Source organism: Sorghum bicolor, chromosome 1 (genome assembly GCF_000003195.3).
Source record: "Sorghum bicolor cultivar BTx623 chromosome 1, Sorghum_bicolor_NCBIv3, whole genome shotgun sequence".
In the NCBI taxonomy this organism is placed as follows: domain Eukaryota; kingdom Viridiplantae; phylum Streptophyta; class Magnoliopsida; order Poales; family Poaceae; genus Sorghum; species Sorghum bicolor.
In genome coordinates, this window is record NC_012870.2 from 54,334,007 (window position 1) to 54,352,578 (window position 18,572).

The window sequence follows — 18,572 nt, forward strand, 5'->3', positions numbered from 1 at the left end:
GCGTGTGACTGCTCCTAAAAATTGATTTCTACAAAGGCGAGTACATTATCGACCACCCTAGAGGTTGTTGACCGTACTTGAAAATTGATTTCCATGTATCCCACTCATGTATATCACATTTTACATAAATAGTAAAAAATAGTAAAATAAAATTAATTATGCAACTACTAATGTGCCCCTGCGTAGCAAGTCAAATGATTTTTCATGTGAAATATATGTGTGTGCAATTCCTAGGATTCGAAACTAGTAACCTCAAGCATAAGGCCCTATTTCATCACACAACACTTTTGATCTCTTTATTAGAAATTAAATGCCTTTATTTTTTTGTGACGGTCTATATAATACCGCTTTAAGAAATAATATTTCTATGGTTGGTTTACAAAAACCATATGTGAAAACAGAGATATTTTTACATATTGTTGGTAACACCAATAATCTCATATTGTTTTTTATAGGTGATCAGACTTTGGAACCATTGCTAGGTTTTAGATCCTTGCGTGCCTCCAAAAATTCGTTTTCACTAGTGTACACGTGATCGACTTCATGTGACCCGGTTCTGGTCACCAACTCACTTAGGTTCGCTACCATAACATATCATCCCATAGTTTTTTTAGCAACTGTTTATTAGTTCAGTGATATAACTACGACGTGCCGCACTTTCTTAGCACCTTGTCTCAAATGTCATAGACTCATTTTTTCCGAACTTTGCCACAAGTGTGACTTTAATTTTTTCCACCAAATTTTGTGGTAGACAGTTTGACGAAGGTTTGACGTGGCAAACTGTGATACCAACCAATACCACTTCGACAAACCATGACACCTTTGCATTTTTGTTTAAGGCGGCGTCAAACCGAATTATGATTTCTAAACTATTGCTAGTGAAGATTCAATCTAACATAGAGCCCGTTCCGCTTGTGTCCTTAGCCAGCCAAGCAGAACACCTATGCACCATATGTATGGATTAATGGATACATGCCAATTTAATACCATGGTCTAAATATTACCCCCTTTATTTTAAATTATAAAACATTTTGTTTTTTCTAAATATATTATATTTACTATATATTTAGACATACTGTATATCTAAGTGCATAGCAAAAATTATATACCTAGAAAAGCTTAAACATCTTATAATTTGAAATAGAAAGAGCATTGGCTACCTAAAATTAGTCAAAAACTCATCTAAAGAGAGGAACAATGGTTATTTTTTATGAGCCTCAAGGGCTGGCTCTAGATGAAGGACAACCAGTACGACTTGGGACAGAGTAGCCATAAACATATATGTAATTAGTAGATAAATTAGACAGATTTAATTTGGAGGCCCAATAATTAGCCCATTTAAAAATTGACAAATATAAGACATCTAAATCTGTAAATGGATATATATAATAACTAGGCTGGAAATGTGTGCTCTGCCACACGTGCAGTTAAAAAGTTGGAAACACCGATTTTAAACAGGATATAACAATATTTTAAGTAGTTTTTAAGGCCCTATTTGGATGCAAAGTAACTTTTTTGGAGTTTTGGAAAATACAATAGTTTTGTAAAATACTTTGATTTTATAGTGCCATCAAATGTTTGGGTGCAACAAACTTTATGTTTTCAAATACCATGGTATTGCTGAAACTATAGTATTTTTAGGGTTTTCTCTAGATCTCTTTTTTTCTATATCACAGTTTTGCACATAAAATGGCTCTAAAACAACAGTTTTTTGATACTATGGTTTGTAATACTATAACAATCAAACAAGGCCTAAACAATATGTGAGTGAATAGTAAATAGCACGTGAACAATGTTTTCATGGGAACAGTAATTGACGTGACCTCAACGGTAGATTGCACATAGATAGGCGGGGAGGTTTTCTAGATACATAGCTTTTGTTATACATCTAGTTATATATACACTATTATCTAGTTACATTGTAAAAGTTATGTATCTAAAAAAAAGATAGAATGACTTATAATTTAGGATGGACAAAGTACGACATAAAACATAAACATATTGTATTCTTAATCTTATTTTTGAAATGTCACTATTCAAGAATTTTGGATAAACTAAAGGAGGAGAGAAATTGATTAATAACGGCATAAAAGTCAATGCAACCATTACTGTGCATAAAAGTGGCTACGGTTGGGAGGGAAAATTATGCCAAAGAAGATTCTTATGCTTATATAGAGTATTTTCAACATCCATAAATACTTGAAGGAATATTCTGGTGCATAAAGGCATTTAATCACATATGCTATTTTTGTGCCATCGGAGCAATTCCATTGTCTCCTCTCCGCCGCATCATCTATCACATTCTCCGAGTGTATCACAAATTTGCAAGTCAAAGTCCAACTCTCAACGCTGCAGGGTTCCTTTCAAACATTCTTCCCCTAGAGGCGGTTGTTCTTTGTCAAAACAGTACAAAGTTGGGAAATCAAGGAACTGAGCTAGCTACAAATTGATTCAGACAGAAACTACTAGTACTTATCGTCCCGTTTGGTTCAAAGTAAACTTTAACTTATATCATATTGGATATTTGGCACATGCATGAAGTATTAAATATAGACTATTTACGAAACAAAAAACACATTTAAAGAATAATTTGCGAGACGATCTTTTAAACCTATTTAGTCCATTATTGAACACTAGTTGTTATAGTTATAAATATGCTATAGTACTTGTTAAACTTTACTCCCTCCAACCAAACACGCCGCCAAAGATCTCTATCCCGTACATGTTTGCAAATTTTACGCCTTGAAGTAGAGAAACAACTATTCCCTCTTCCCTCGAAGAGATGTTGCATGTTTGTACCATTTCAATTTACTATCTTATTCTATGCAAAGATATGTTTCTCAAATGCACCAAAGCATCTTTCATTTTACGACAAACATATAATAATATATAGGATAAGCAAGTTTTGTATTACAATACTCCCATCGTTCCAAGTTGTAAGGTCCTATTTGGAACACAGGAATCACGTAAGAATTCACAGAAATCAGTTCAATTTCACGGGAAAACACATGAACATGATTTATGGTTCTGGTTTTTTAATACATAGCTTCAATCACGTACATAGACATAACATGTGTCTAGGTGCATAGCAAATGAGATTTAGAAAAAAGCTAAAACAAATTACAATTTGGTAGGAAGTGAGTACAAGTCACGCATGTATCTACTATCTACACGAGGATAATAAGATGACGGTTTTTGCTCAGTCCTGTGGGCAGCCGTAGAGAATCCGAGGAGCAGGAGTCCTGTGGGCCGTGCCGGTGCCGTGCTGTTGCTCCCCCTCCCTTCGTCTCGTCTATAAATACCCTCCCGCTCCCCTCCGCCTGCTTTGCTTCTTCTCCTCCCCCCCTCTCTCTCTCTTCACACTCGCCTCGCCATTAAACGCAAAGCTCCAAAAAGAAAAAGAAAAAAAAAGAAAACACTTTGTGCGGAAAAAAAAATTCATCTTCTCTCTGCTCCTATCCCCATCCCCTCCTAAAATCTTCCTCTCGAACCGTCCCTGTCCGCGAATTCCTTGCCCCCCGATCGCCGCCGATTTTTTTTCCTGGATTTTCTCCGATTTTTCGAGGTATTTTTCGGTGGGGAGCGGCGGTTCCATTGCCATTCCTCGACGGGGGTTAGGGTTAGGGTTTGCGGGGATGAGGGTGCACGGGGAGGTGTCGGACGATGAGGCTGGGGCCGCGGCGGCGGCTGTGACTGTGGTCGGGGAGACGGTGGTGCCTTCGTCCCCGCCGCCCGCCTCCGCTGCGGGGCAGCAGCAGCAGCAGCCGCAGCAGCTGGTGGTGGGGTACGCTCTCACCAAGAAGAAGGTCAAGAGCTTTCTGCAGCCCAAACTGCTCGCGCTCGCCAGGTAAAGAAAAGAAGAGACCTGCTGATCCCCCCCCGCGTCAAAGCCTGGAAATCTTTTGTGTGGTTCTCTCCCCCTCCCCATGAGAAGAGGCGTGTGGGGGTGCTGTGGACTGTGGTGCCCGATTTGGTTGACTGACTGAAAGTGATGTGGTTTCTGTTTCATTTAATTTTCCCTGGACCAACGCTAACGAAATGGAAATAGTGGTTAGGAGGCTTAAGACTTTGGGTCAGGTGGGTGGGGGATTTATTAATTGTTCAATCTGCATTCTGATCAGACTATGGTGTTAACCTTGTTGGACAAATCCTCCTAAGGGAAGTGAATTTTGTTGATTCAGCAGGGTACGAATTGGGGTTGTTGGGGGGGGGGGACTCATTTTATTGTTAACTACTTTGATTTCTGTGGTTTTGGATGCAATGGAATTGACTGCGTAGTTTCTGTGGACAAGGAAAGATGATCTCGTGACACTTAAGTGCATGCCTAGTGGCTTCTACCTGAGTTTTCATAGCTTTGGACTTAAGTGTTGGGAGAGGGGGGACATATTATTTTACTAGTGCTGGAAGCAGTCTGGGAGGCTTCTTGTCAAATGTTAATTCTAATTCAAGCTTTCAGTATCCACCTAATTTTATATATACAAGTTACATTTGGATGGCATCTTGGATTCTCATATTGGAATATTCTTGTGGATAACTACATCACATGTCTTGGATATGTGTTTAAATTGACCAGATGACCAAAATAATCTGCCTGACTGTTTGCCAAAGTCTAAAACTTCCTTGAATTAAGATTCACCCCAAATTATACTACAATGTGGATATTAATTATGACTTGACAAAGACTTGGTACATGCTCACATCGATAAAAGATGGTGGAAAAAGGAAATGAAATAATTGGAACAGGGACATCTTTGTTTTCTCTGTGAGAAGAGAATATTTTCATATTTCTTTTGTAGCATAGTTTGTATAGATTTTGCGTGTTTCAATAGTCTCTGAAGCATTTAACTTCTGAATCAACTATGTTTGTTGTTGTAGATTTTTTTATTGCAATTATGATGTCTCATGTAGTCATGTACTTGAAAATAGGAAAGGTTGGATGCTTATGGTGTACCTGTTAGCTTCCAGCGAATTAAATTGTTAGTATTAGTGTGTGTATAATGTGTAGGTGAAGCATATTAGTCATATTTTTACATCAGATAACATATATTCATGTTTCGATTAGTGCATTATCCTTTGTTATATTGGAAGAACATGAAGTTTCTGAACCAACAAAGCTTATGATGAAACTTTGATAATATGTCATATGTAGCCTGAGGTTGCTACAGGGATATATGATCATGCAAAAACAGGCTATATTAAGTTTACTTTGAATAGGTTTATATATTATTTCTTGGTTTCCTTGTTCAAAATCAAGTAGAGCCTACGTAACTCAGGAAATCTTAAAATTTGTTTCCAAGATGTGATTATCCTTTCTACTTCAGCTTCATAAATATTTATTTATTAATATTGAGGTGTTGGAGCTGCCAGAATTTTTTTTCATTTGTTGCTTTTAGATGATCCTGCTAGTTCATGCTTGTTAATATGATCATTATACTCTTACCTGCCGTGGTTTTATATCATTTGATGAGCCTTTTTGTAATTCTGCATTTGTTTAGGAAGAAAGGCATTCATTTCGTATCAATTGATGAAACGTGCCCTCTCTCTGAACAAGGTCCATTTGACATCATTTTGCACAAGGTCCATCCCTATGTCTTTCTCTTGAGGTTCATTAAATTAAATCTTGGATATTGTAGTTTTGGGTATCCTTTATTTCTTGCATAGGTTCTTTTGAACATCCAGATGCACTTCTCTGCTTTTGTACTCCCATGTTGATTTTGTTTGCTTTGACTGATTTTCATGCTTTCTTCTTGTCAGCTTACTAGTAAGGAGTGGCAGCAAGTTTTGGAGGTAAGCTCTGAGCACCAAAGTGGAAGCTTTTTTTTGTGCCATGGATAGTTGTGTACACCTGCTAACAGGGTGTGCATCCTGTGTAGCTACTATTATGTTTCTCGTGTAGTTGTTTCTGTTTGCAACATGCATTTAGGCATTATGTTTCAGTTAAAAGCATGGTTGCAACATTATGAGACTTACTGCAGTACTTTCGCATTAAACATTCTTAATGTAGACTATTGTGTTTTCCTCTGCAATTCAATTTTTTCATATTCTTGAAGGATTATCGTGAAGAGCACCCAGAAGTGACTGTCCTTGACCCACCAAATGCTATCCAACATTTGCACAATCGCCAATCAATGCTACAAGAAGTTGCTGATTTGAACTTGTCCGATGGTTATGGTAATATTTCTTACTGTGTTGGCATTCATGTATTAGCAAATATATTTATGTGATGAGCTATCTTTGCTCTTGATATTCTTTTAGTGTAAGTTAATTTGATATGTTGTGCTCTAGACTAGAGTAACATAGATCCTAAGAGAGGGAGAGGGGGCACTATTGCAAAGACACAATAATGAGGAAATGAACAGTGCAATTGTTTATGTGCTCTTAAATTTATCTGGCATTAGGTGAAATCCTAATTAGACAATATTTAAATTAAATTATTGGTATTCTTTCGCAAACTATAATTGTATTGGCTTGGGATCAGAGACACTGCTTAGTTGGATAGCTCTACTTTTGAATATTCATAATTGTTTTCTAGCTTGCTTAAAATGTAAAATTACAATTCTAATATTGCCATGTAGCTGGATGAGTTATGTACCTTTTATTCTGGGGAAATAATGTCTCGATCTTCTCTTTATTATTTCTTGTGATAATTATTATAGGTGAGGTTTGCGCTCCACGACAACTAGTCATCATGAAAGATCCATCTTCTATACCTGATGCAGTTGCTAAGGCTGGACTAAGCTTGCCTTTGGGTGAGTAATTCACACCTTCCAGTTATGATCATGTTATTTGTCAAAGAAACAACTTGAAAATTTTATATATAGAAAAAAAATATGAACTCCGAAAATGTACTACACATAGAATTTTTTGCATTGAGCTTACCAGGCCATCTCAACTTTACAACAGGGGCACAAATAGTTGTTTCTTGAAGTGAGTTGTTGACAGAAATTTATGTGTTTTGAGTAAAATATGACCTAATGTTACGATGATCCTTGTACAGATGTACAGTTATTATTTGTTATTACCTTTGTTTATAGCAATGAAAAAAGAAAAAATATAGGTAGGGGGACTTCCCTGCCGTTTCCTCAAAAAAAAAAATGTTACGATGATCTAGAATTAGTGGCTTTCATTTTTTTGTTATGAATTTATTAGAGTTAGTCTTCCTTTGGTGATTTGCTATTAGATATACAAATATCTTTCTGTTTGTTTTTGAATTAGGCCTGTTCCTGTAGTTTTCTTTGTGTGCTTCATTGCTGTATACAAAGTGTACCTTTCATGGAAAAGACGCAATTATCAAACTAATTAAGGGTTTCAATCTCTAGGGTTTTTTCGAGTCAAGGACATGTAGAATTATTTCAAATCTTTTGTTGAAATTGGTTTACATACTAGCTTGTTAATGTTTACCAGGTGAGTAATTAAATGGGAATGTAGGTGAGGCTTGTCTGGGTATAGAGTGTAACAGGGATATTTGCTGTTACAAAATTGCTCTTGTCCATATTCTTTCCAATTCAACTAACTAAGAATGCGGCAACTTATGGTTTCAAGAATTCTCTTAAGCATTTAAGTTTTACCTCCATTTCCAAGTTGACTAATTATGAAGGCTGTTTGAATGATTCTCTTGTAATGCTTAAGTTTCACCCCCATTTATTTTTGGTTCTAGCTTGCCTATGTTCATCTGTTATTGTTCATAAGCTGTATCAATTCAAAACATTACAGGGTAAAGTTTCTGGTGTAAATAATAGTCCTTGTTTTGCAGTTGCCAAACCATTGGTCGCTGATGGAACATCAAAATCTCATGAGCTATCCCTTGCGTATGTGGAAGCATCGTTGCCTTTGCTTGATCCTCCTTTGGTTCTCCAGGAATTTGTCAATCATGGTAAATATTTATTTCCTCTCCTGTTTGTATTTGCAAAATATTTGATCTATGCTGCAACTGACATTGCTATCTGTACAGGTGGGATCCTATTTAAGGTATATATTGTTGGTGAAACAATACAGGTTGTCCGCAGGTTTTCACTTCCTGATGTCAACACATATGACTTGGGAAACAATGATGGCATCTTTAGATTCCCAAGAGTTTCATGTGCTACAAATAATGCAGAAGATGCAGATGTTGACCCTTGTATTGCAGGTAATATTTCTGTGCCAGTAAAATCAATTTAAAATCTGCATTGGTTTAAGCTATTGCAACCTGCTTCACCTAATGATTGATGTCTATGATTTTTTGTTTCTGTTAAAAATGTTGTACTGAAGCTGTTCAGTCTCTTAGAAGTGTGTACTTGTTAATTTCCCTGTTAATTATATGGTTTTAACTGATGACACTAATTTCTCTTGTGACAGAACTTCCTCCAAAGCCACTTCTAGAGAAACTTGGCAAGGAGCTTCGACGCCGACTGGTATGAATAAATCTCATTCATATTGGCCCTATGCAACTCTTGACATTGATTAGCTCACCTGACACTGTAAAATTTATCAGGGTCTTAGACTGTTTAACATAGATATTATTAGAGAACATGGAAGAAAGGATCGGTACTATGTCATTGACATCAACTATTTTCCTGGTAAGTTATTATTTTCAATATTGTTTGTTGCCTCTACTTCCCCTCCTGTGTGTTTTTGTGCATGCACAGGCTAGTTATAATGGGTGCAATTTGTGGGGTCTCTAGCTTTCTTAATGATTGCTCTCTTGTTAGATGGAATTTATTTCCCTTCAATGTATGTCTTGGTTGTAAATGTTTATTTTGTAAGGTTTATGGACATCATATAGCTATTATATAATCGTAGCTGGGAATACTGCTATGGCTGCATTTGTATAAGGCATGGTTAGATGGGTGGCGTAAGCTTAGCCAGGCTAGGACCATTGGCCAGGCCAGTGAAGACCTGGTTACTCACATGCAAAATGGGTGTGTTTGGTTGGGTTATGGATAGACATCCTGGACTGCATTGCTTGAGGTAGTGTTTGGTGGGTTGTTTTGTGGGCTGGTCAGGCATCTGTACAGGCAGTGGAGCCAGGGGTGAAGGCCCAAGTTGCACAAGCTGGAGTGCTGAACCAGGCCCCAGATGAATAAATGGTCAATTTTCACATTCTGATAGAGCCAGGTTATCAGATCTCTGTTGCGCAACTCAGACCTGGCTTAGGGGCTGGCCCAGCTAACCAAACATGCTGGCCTTTCATTGTTCTAGCCTGGGTAGCCTCCTTAGTATCCAACCCACAGATACATGGACATGTTTAGCTTCATATGTGCTTCTGGGTGAAATTTAAAGATACATTGAACATGATGATTTAGAATTCACATATTTGGCTTTACTTGACATGAGATTATAGCAACCTCTTTGGGATAAAGCTGTACATTTCAAGATCAGTTTCACAAATCTGTTGTTGCGTAAGCTTGTTTACCATTTCAGAATTGCTCCCAAAGCATGTATGTTGCGAAATAAAGCGTGATATTGTTGCAGTGTTGTGTTTCCTGACTGTTATAGCTTAAATTCTGCAGGGTATGGCAAGATGCCAGGATATGAGCACATATTTACTGACTTCCTGCTAAGCCTCGTGCAAAGCAAATACAAGAGGCATCTAAGTGGGAGCTGAAGCGTGGAGAAGATTCTACTTTTGAGATGGAGGCTATCAACAGATGCCAGCCAGGCCATGTAACAGTGGCAACTAGATAGGTTTTCCAGTTTGTACATAGCAAGGGGATGGGATGGGTCTTAGCATGAATGAGGTGCCGATGCCTTAACTGAAGGCACATACCAGAAATCATGGAAAAATGCAGTGTTTGGGCCGGGGCAGTATCTGAAGAAAGGTTTTGGCTCCGCACCCAGCCTGTGTAAAATCGGTTTTAACTCAGTGCCCAACCTGTGGAAATCGTTTTACTGAGTGCCAACCTTGGCTTCTTTGCAGCAAGGTGTCGTAGCTAGTCCTTAGAGTTTTTGCTTTCATCTTTTTGTTACCTAACCGATGCCTCGTTCTTGAATCTTGATGATTGAGAGGTCAGCAAATTTTGCATAGGACTCAAAACATCTGACTGAACTTGTAATGTGAAGGCCAACTGAAAACTGATGCATCCAGTTAGCAATGTCCGCTGACAGTCCCCTTGAGAGTTTTGGCATCATTTAGCTTGACAGTCCCCTTGAGAGCTGACACTTTCCTGAAGCTTTTGGTGAGATCGCAAGTCACGCGTAAAAATTGACTTGTGAGTTGTGAACAGAGAGAGGTCATCATTTAGCTTTCACTCTTATTTTCAACACATACCAATGCAGCCAACGGCCTGCGACCTCCCATACTCCAGTTACCTGTCTCGTTCATAGCAGCCTGGCCGCACATAGGAAAAACTCCTTCAGTATGATGATCACCTTTCGTCACCTGTCAGGCTGTTACATGTCATTATGTCAAGTAAATGCTGTGGACGCGACCTACTGGAAAATCTATTCTCTTCGTCAGATTTTTTTACAAAAGGTTGTAAAAGCTTTTAGGCCTTGTTTGGATGTTATCGGATTCACCTCAATCCACATGTGTTGGAGTGGATTGGGGTGAAATTTAGTTCAAGTTCCACTCAAATCCACCCCAACACATGTATATTGATGCGAATCCGACTACATCCAAACAAGACCTTTAAGTTCGAGGGCGCATATATTAGCCTGGGCGCATATATTAGCCTGATGACGTCACCCCACTGATCGATCAGCGTTATTTTCAGCTAATTCGGCCTGAATGCTCGACCAAACCATTTTCGTTAGTTCGTCCCTTAAGTTAAGGCTTTGGATCCACCAGAACTTTAGCTGCGAGGGATCCAAGCCGAGACAGCTAAAACTTAGCTAAATTTAAATCCCTTTAGCTGTTCCAACCTTGTTAAACCCAACTTAAACATGGTTAAAGACAAAATTACCCTTCCTTTCTTCCGTGTCCATATCGGGGTCAATAAAAGTATAGGCAGCATGGTAAATAAACACTAGTTAGCTAGAGGATCCAAATTGTCCCAGCTAAACTTTAGCCATCTAAGATCACTGCCTAACTGATTCACCTGGGCTATTTCAATGTCCTGAATTCTAAGAAGCGATGTCTCTGTCCTTTCTTGTTCTTTAATTTCTTGCTGCCCGTCATTCATTTGATCAATACAGTACCACAATGTGAAATTGCTCAGGCTTGACTGCTTGAGACTGACAGGAGTATGAACAGAGATTCTATAGAGATGACAAGCTTGCTGACTGCATCTGTGAATACGATCAGAAACTTGAAAATAGAGAGTAAATTCCTGCGTCTGCATAGAATACAGGTGAATCTAGACTGTTCTATTTACACACGTATACAGTGATGGGTACTCTAACTACGAATTGAGTGATGTATCATTCATTCATTCATTCATTCATTCATTCATTCATTCATTCATTCATTCATTTGTAGACACTGAAACACGGAAACATATATGGGTGTCAAACACAGATTAGCCAGGATCAACTATCTCTCATCAGTGATTACGTTTGTTGTGATGATCGGAACATACTAGTAATATATCACAATTATCGTATGGTGAAGCGTCAAGCCATGATTTGTCCACCCATACTTTTCACATTTAATAACTACATGATGATGGCTCTTTGAAAATTATCCTCATCGGTCAGGATCACTTACTTTATCTCACATTACGCAATGAACAAACTGCATACTAATCAAGTTAATCAACAAAACTTTAATTTTTTTGGTTACTAGTACCTACTTCATCATCCAATCATCAGGTTTGATGCACCTCACAAATCCACAACCAAGTCAACACATAGCCCTTTGCAAAGGAGGATTGGTACACATCAACTATTTTTTAATTTCAACGCCTCCAATAAGCAAGTGCTAGCTAGGTCATGAAATCTTTTAGGTATTGAGCGTGTGATGTTGCATCCTTATGTCAGGGTGTTCTGTTTTGTTTTTTAAAGAAATAGTTGAAACAAACACATCAACTCTATCCAAAGTCCCTTTCTGAAAGCAACATATTTTAGGAGTACTTCCAGCATGCCCCATATGATTGGTCCTAGTCATATGCTATGGCGCAAAATGAACTACTACTTAATTGTGGAGGTTGGTTTGCCCTGCTTTCTGGGCTCCTCAATTTGGACCTGACGATAGTTTGGCCACAGCAACTAGCAAACACAAGGCAAACAGCAAGATTTGGTCCTAATGATAGGTTGCTATTAGCAATCATTGCCCTGCTTGCTTCGTCCACGACATAAGGAATCTGATGCCACTTAACTAACGGCTCATGTTTAATTCAGATAATGAACATAAAGTGATTTTGTTCCATGGAGAATAGGACATGATTTCAAGATGCAGATGCTTATTCTTTGAGATAAATGAACTAACTATTACACAGTAAAGTTAGTAGTCACAGAACAAAAAATTTCTAACCGGGTATAATGATTCTAGTGAATTGCTATCTTTTTTCTTTTGCACTCAATCTCTTGGGTTTGGGTAGGTGCTCAAGCACTGACAAATTGCATACCATATTTCTGATATGTCCCTTTCTCTCTGACACAATATCTGGAATTTTCGCTCTTCCTCGTTATGATGCTCGATCGTGTAGTATATATCTGAAAAACTATTCGTCGGCAAGGGATTCTTCAGGGCCCCATGCGATTATGTGTTTCGGTGGTAGGATTATTGCGTTAATCAATGCACTTTAGGCACATGGAGAAAGAAAGAATTTGGGGGGAAAAGCATCTGTCATTTTTCGATTTGATGCCTTACCACCATATGGCATACTTCTTAGGTTGGCGAAAGAATTCAGAGAATTTTGTGTATATGTCTGTCAATGTGTGTGGTGGTGGGGTATTGTGTTTCTTTTTTAATTTCATGAGTTATCACCGTACTATACCTTTGTGGACTTCATGGCACAAGTTTATTTATTGATGACTATTTATCAATGTCAAATCTTGCTTCCAGGATAAAGTTTATGGACAAGCTTAATTAATGGGGCTTTCTCAGTTTAGATAAAGAAAACAAACAGGAGCGTCAAGAGACAAACAAATAAACAAAGAAAATGAAAAAAGTACAGCAATCTACGTTAAACTTAGAATTCATTGGTCAAACTTTCTGGAGATACTTGTGTAACATCCAGATTTTTACGAAAACTAAAAATACGAGCTTTTTAAAATTTTTTTCCTATTATCATGTGAACCATATAGTTTTAGATCTAACTCGATCCTAACCCGCTAACAAATCGTGGCACACATATAGATTTGTTTGTGGGCAAGTGCTTCTATTCGTGAGTCATCTTAAGTTGGGTCTTGTTTAGGGTTTTGAGTTTCTTTTGGAGTGCACAATCCGTAACAAGTCTTCTTGAATCTTCGTTGAGCCTATCTCAAAGACGAAGCGAATCCCTTCTCAACCTTTTCTCTTGTTGATCTCATCTCTAAATCTCCGCCGCTAAATCTATCTTGAATTTTTGGCGACTCATCTCAATCTCTTTTTCCTTTTCCTCTCAACCATTTTAGCAAAATGGAAAAGCCTTCCTTCTTCTCTTGGGCTCCAACTCCTTCTCTTTCTCTCGCTGTAGCCCAGCTCGCCCTTCTCCTGCTGGACCAACCTCCCTGCCTCCTCTCCTTAGCCCATCCCGCGCACCAGGCCCGGCCAACCTTCTCCCCTTCCGGCCTGCTATCACCACCAGCCCAGCCAGGCCGGCCCGCTCCCCTCCCCTGCCTCGGCCCAGCCTGGGCGCCCTTCAGGCGAGCACCCACGCGCGGCCCAGCACCCCAACCGGCCTGCTAGGCCCAGGACGCGACGCACCCTCCCTGGCCAACCCTAGCCGCGCGCCCAGCTCTCCCAGGCCGCCGCCGCCGCCGCCTAGGGTGGACAGAGCCGCACCCGCGCCCCTCCTGCTCCGTGCGCGCGCCCGCATCCACTGCCGCGTGTCCCGCTGCGGACACGGACGCCGAGGATCGACGCCTCCACCCCGAAGCCCTAACGCTCGTGTATAAAAGCAGCAGCAGCCGCTCGCCCTTCTTCTTCCGCGCACCCGCCACCGCCATAGCCGACTCGGAGCTCCGTCCCTCGCCACCGTCGGCCGTGCGAAGCCTCGCCCTGACGCGTCCGCGCCCTCGACCTCGTCGCGCCCAAGACGCCGTGCACCCTCGCCGCGCCGAGCCCCGACCCCACGACGCCGTCGACAGAGCCACCGATACCGCGCGCCGGGCACCAGTGCGAGCCCCTTCGCCGAGCACCCGATGCGCCCCGTCGCCGCGGTGCCACGTCCCTGGTTCGTCAAGTCGGAGCCTTGCTCCTCTCCGAACATCGCCGACGACCAAGACGCCGAGCAGCAGCAACGTCGGCCGCGACCCCGACGAAGCTCCCCTCGACGTCGCGCACGGACCCTGTCGTGGCCACGCCGAGCCCTGGCCGAACCCCGACGACCACGGCCGGCTGCGCGGACGCCCCAGCGCTGCCAAGCCCCCCCTCGGTGCCCCGCGACGTCAGGCACCGCTTGGCGCCCCCGCAACCCACGACACCGAGCAGCAGCAGAACCGCGGCTTTGAGCTCGCCGCGGTCATCACCCTGTCCGCGAGCTGCGACGTCGCCCGAGCACCTGGCCGCGTGCTCGCCGCGGTGACCACGTCGTGCCCATGCCGCCGAGCTGTTCCAGAGCTACGCCACCGCGACCGGTACCTCGACGCGCCCTCGCCAAGCCTGCCCCTGCCGTCGTGAAGCCGCAACTGGAACGCTCAGCAGCAGCACTTCCCTTTGCCGGAGCCGAGAACGCAGCGAACCACCATGCCGTGAGTCTCAAGCCCCAAAACTCTGCCTATTCCATCTCCATCCATCAACCTCGTCATTGTTGTGCTGAGATCGGCCTTCGTGCCGTGTTCTACACCTTGCAGGGAGGATGTGCCCCTTGGGGCACCATTGCTGCATGGCTGGACCACGCTGCTGCCCTCGGCTAACCCCTGGACTCGCTGCAGCAAACCGCAACCGTCTCCAACCAGCCGCAGCAAGCCACAGCTGGTCGGCGGCAGATCATAGCCGGATCAGAGTGGCAGCAGCAGGCCTCCGCCGCCTTCCTCGCGTTCGGCAAGGTCGAAACCCCCCCCAAAACCCTAGCCGACGTTGGAACTCCATATTGATTCATATCCGTTCATACATCATTTCGTTGTCTGTCGTTTGTACATGATCATTCATCTCATATCTTGTCTAATGCATGATCTATCTTCGTCTATATCCATGCCTGTGCCGTGCCTTCGTGCCGGTCTATTTATCTATTTATCTATTTATCTATCTCTCTCTCTCTCGTGCTATGGAAATGTGCTACTCCGAGATATCGTCGTGTTGGTGTTGTTTTTTAGTCATTTGTCAAGTTGTGGTTCTTGCGGGTTGTGTGGTTCTTGTCGCCTTGGATCGTGCCTTCGAGCCGGTCGGGGGATCGTAATACGTTTGATCATTTCGATCGTGGGTTCGTCCCACCGTGATCGCGATGCCGAGCGTAACTCGTTTCCCGTGTTCAGTTGACTCTGTCGCGCCACGGTCGTTAGCTCTTGTTCTTGTCCCGCAGACGTGGTCATCGTGGACTCGATGTCTTTATCGACGCGGTTCTTATCCGCACACTCGAGACCTAAGTGACCTAGTCTAGTGGGATACGAATTAGAGGACAACCTTCGTGGGACTTACGAAAGCCAACTCGTTAGGTGGAGCTCATGGCCGCGAGTCGCCTCGCCATGGTCATCGGGCTTTACCATGTTTCTCGCATGTTTATCTTATTCTATCTCGTATGCTTATGCCACCTAGACCCGAGCATTTCCCCTAGTTCCCACGATGACAACCGCATCGTCTGGAACTATAGGAATGACCTTGTGCCGATTCAGAAGCACCTAGGTCGTGAAGTGTTATGAGTTGGAGTAGATTGTGGGGTCGTATCCCTTTTAACCAACCGTTTTTCGTTCTATGGCATGTTGGTTGGAAGAGTGTGATTTCGTTCTTCTCTCTTGGTCTCAATCCCCGTCGATCCAGTTAGATGCGGATTGAGCCCTTCTGCTTGTTTAATGTTTTGTTTCCAATTCCGTGATTCCCGTTGTCGCTATGGCAAGTGGATCAATGGGAAGTGAAACCCGTGTCTTTTTCCACCTTTTTGGTTCTTTGTGTTTAAACTCTTGTATGCTTGTACCTATTCGACCGTAGCATTTCCTTGGTTCTCGTGGTGACAACCGCACCGCTAAGAACCCTGGTGATGTCTTAGTGCATTTAGTGCACCTAGGTTGTGGTACCCTACAAGTAGTTTGAGCACTCGTGTTCTTGTGTGTCACTCTTTCTAATCCCCCATCTCTTACCATGGCGAGTGGGTGGGAAGAAGTAGACCACTCCCCTTTTCTTCTCTCCTTGTTCCACCCCCTCTTGGCTCTCGCCAACTACAATGGCGTATGGGTTGAGAGAGACAGGAACTTCTCGTGCTCATAGTCTTTTCGATTCCTGTCAACCTCTATGACACTTGGATCGAGAGACCGTAAGCTGTGGTGGTTGCTTAGAATGAGTTAGAGTCTAAACCATTTATTAAAGCGGTACAGGTTGACTCAGTTGACCCAGGAAGTACTGGCTAGGCTAGGACTCTGACTCGTACTTAGTGAACAGCCAGTCCCGTTTCTTTTAGCCCAGGGATCGGATATCCACCGAGAGGGCTAAGTCGTTATCCTTTCGGTGCTCTCTTAGTGTAGTTGTTCTTCAGTGTTCTTCGTCTCTTTTCGCAGTCTTTCTAGGTCTAGTGGTCTGATTGTTTCGCCTTGTTTGTCACTTATGAGGTAGTCGCTTTGGGGTTAGCTTCGATCGGATCAGGACCCGTTGGAGGGAGGACATGCGGAAAGAAGGATCTTGGATGAGTACAACAACAAGTGAACTGAGGATTTTGGAAATGTCACTCGACAGGTGCCACGTCCCACCCAACCTCGTAGAATCCTATTAGACATGCAATATTATAGATGCTAGTGCTTTACTTTTATGCAAATGAACTATGATAGGTTGCATGGTAGAAATGCTTGTGAGCCATTGCCTTGTTGCAACCTATAACCCTCGCACACCCGCTGTTAGGTTAGATGCTTGCATACTACTTGCTACTGCTTCTACTACGCATTATATCTATGATGTGATGCAATGTGGAAGATTGGATGTGAGTGGATAAGGCACGTGGTGCCAATAAATGGATAATGAGATGGTAATGGATTTGGGGAGATCTTGGCATGTGTCTTGGGTGTGTGGTGAGGGTCGAGTCGACCGAGCAGGATCTACGATGAGTCTTGGGACAAGTCTTGCCGGGGGACGCTACCTGGGCGTTCTCCATGAGAGTTACCTGTGGCGGGTACATGTGATAGGGAGAGGTCCCGGAGTGGAGTGTCTTCGTGGGACGAAGCGCCGGGATGGGAGGTGCTGTTTAGCACGGGGTAGCCGGATGTCCCGTCGAGTGGGGCATCGGTTGGCCCCTCGTGAAGATGTCCTGTTTGGTCACCCTAAGGACTGAGATGTTCTGTGGACCGGGTCTTAGGAAGCCTTACACGCCACTCGCCTTATTATGGTGCGGGACGGATGTACGACCAGCTAGTGCGGTGCCACTACTACTAGGTTGATAGCAGATAGTGTAGGGAGGTACGGGCATGAGGACCCACACCCTCCTAAGACAGCGTAGTGACCTTGGGGGCCCGGTACTACGCCTCACAGTCTCAGCATGCCGGTGGTACTCCGGTATGGCCCCAGTTCTGAGTGGTAGTGTGGCATCGTGTTTAGTTGGGAGGCAGTTCGGAATCAGCCTAGACGGGGGCCACCGTCGATGATGGTGATCTTGTGGTTAGTGTAAACCTCTGCAGAGTTTTGGTTGATCGATCGATACATATGCCGATTCGTCGGCTATGGACCTTTCCTAAGTACAACTTCACTTGACTAGAGAGAGGAGTCCCTTCTACCTTCCCCTGGGTTTGTGTTGGATCCGGCGTTGGCCGTTGAGGCAAGGCACGAGCGGGAGTCGTACTTGCCGCCTAGAGAGTGAGAGTGTGGTGAGATGTGTGTGATGGGATGGATGGATGGATGTGTGGTTGAGATGGATTAAAACTTGATGAATTATTATTATAAAATACTGATGAACTTGCATAGGAGAAACTACAGCCATATATGTAGGCCTCTTGAATCACCCTTTGCATTCCACTTACCACAAAGCTTACGCAAAAGCATAGGGTGGGAGCCAGTGGCCAGTACAAATCGTACTGAAAGTTGTTTAGCAGGTTTTGAACGTGGTCTTTGACGATAACTACGGAGAATAGAAGGATTAGGTGGTCTCGTTTCTGCGCTCAAGTTTGGTTCGGAGATGAAGGCTACGCCCGCTGATAAACTACGCCGACTTTGATGATTGCCCGTGAAGGAGGAGCCTTCACCGCTGACGCGCTACATCAACTCTGATATAGACGGTGTGTGTTTTCGCTAGAAAAACGATGTAATAGGCTTGTTGACCAAGAGTTGTAAAGTAAATGTGTTGTAATCTTGTTTTTTTCACGATGTATGACTATGATAACAGCTGATATATGATAATGTGATGGCTCAATTTTTGAATTATCACATTATAATTCGA

At 42.6% G+C, this 18,572-nt stretch overlaps 2 protein-coding genes across 2 annotated transcripts; both read left to right on the top strand.

The window, feature by feature from the left end:
* On the top strand, positions 3,315 to 10,077 carry LOC8055098 (inositol-tetrakisphosphate 1-kinase 1). The gene is made up of 10 exons (XM_002464794.2): positions 3,315 to 3,847; positions 5,496 to 5,577; positions 5,755 to 5,787; positions 6,051 to 6,171; positions 6,657 to 6,749; positions 7,754 to 7,873; positions 7,952 to 8,128; positions 8,338 to 8,393; positions 8,474 to 8,558; positions 9,492 to 10,077. Exons 1-10 carry the CDS (start codon positions 3,636 to 3,638, stop codon positions 9,584 to 9,586), a joined length of 1,074 nt encoding a protein of 357 aa, XP_002464839.1. The 5' UTR covers positions 3,315 to 3,635; the 3' UTR covers positions 9,587 to 10,077.
* On the top strand, positions 11,187 to 14,683 carry LOC110432180 (microtubule-associated protein 1S-like). Its single transcript, XM_021452129.1, has 2 exons — positions 11,187 to 11,270; positions 13,751 to 14,683. Exons 1-2 carry the CDS (start codon positions 11,187 to 11,189, stop codon positions 14,681 to 14,683), a joined length of 1,017 nt encoding a protein of 338 aa, XP_021307804.1.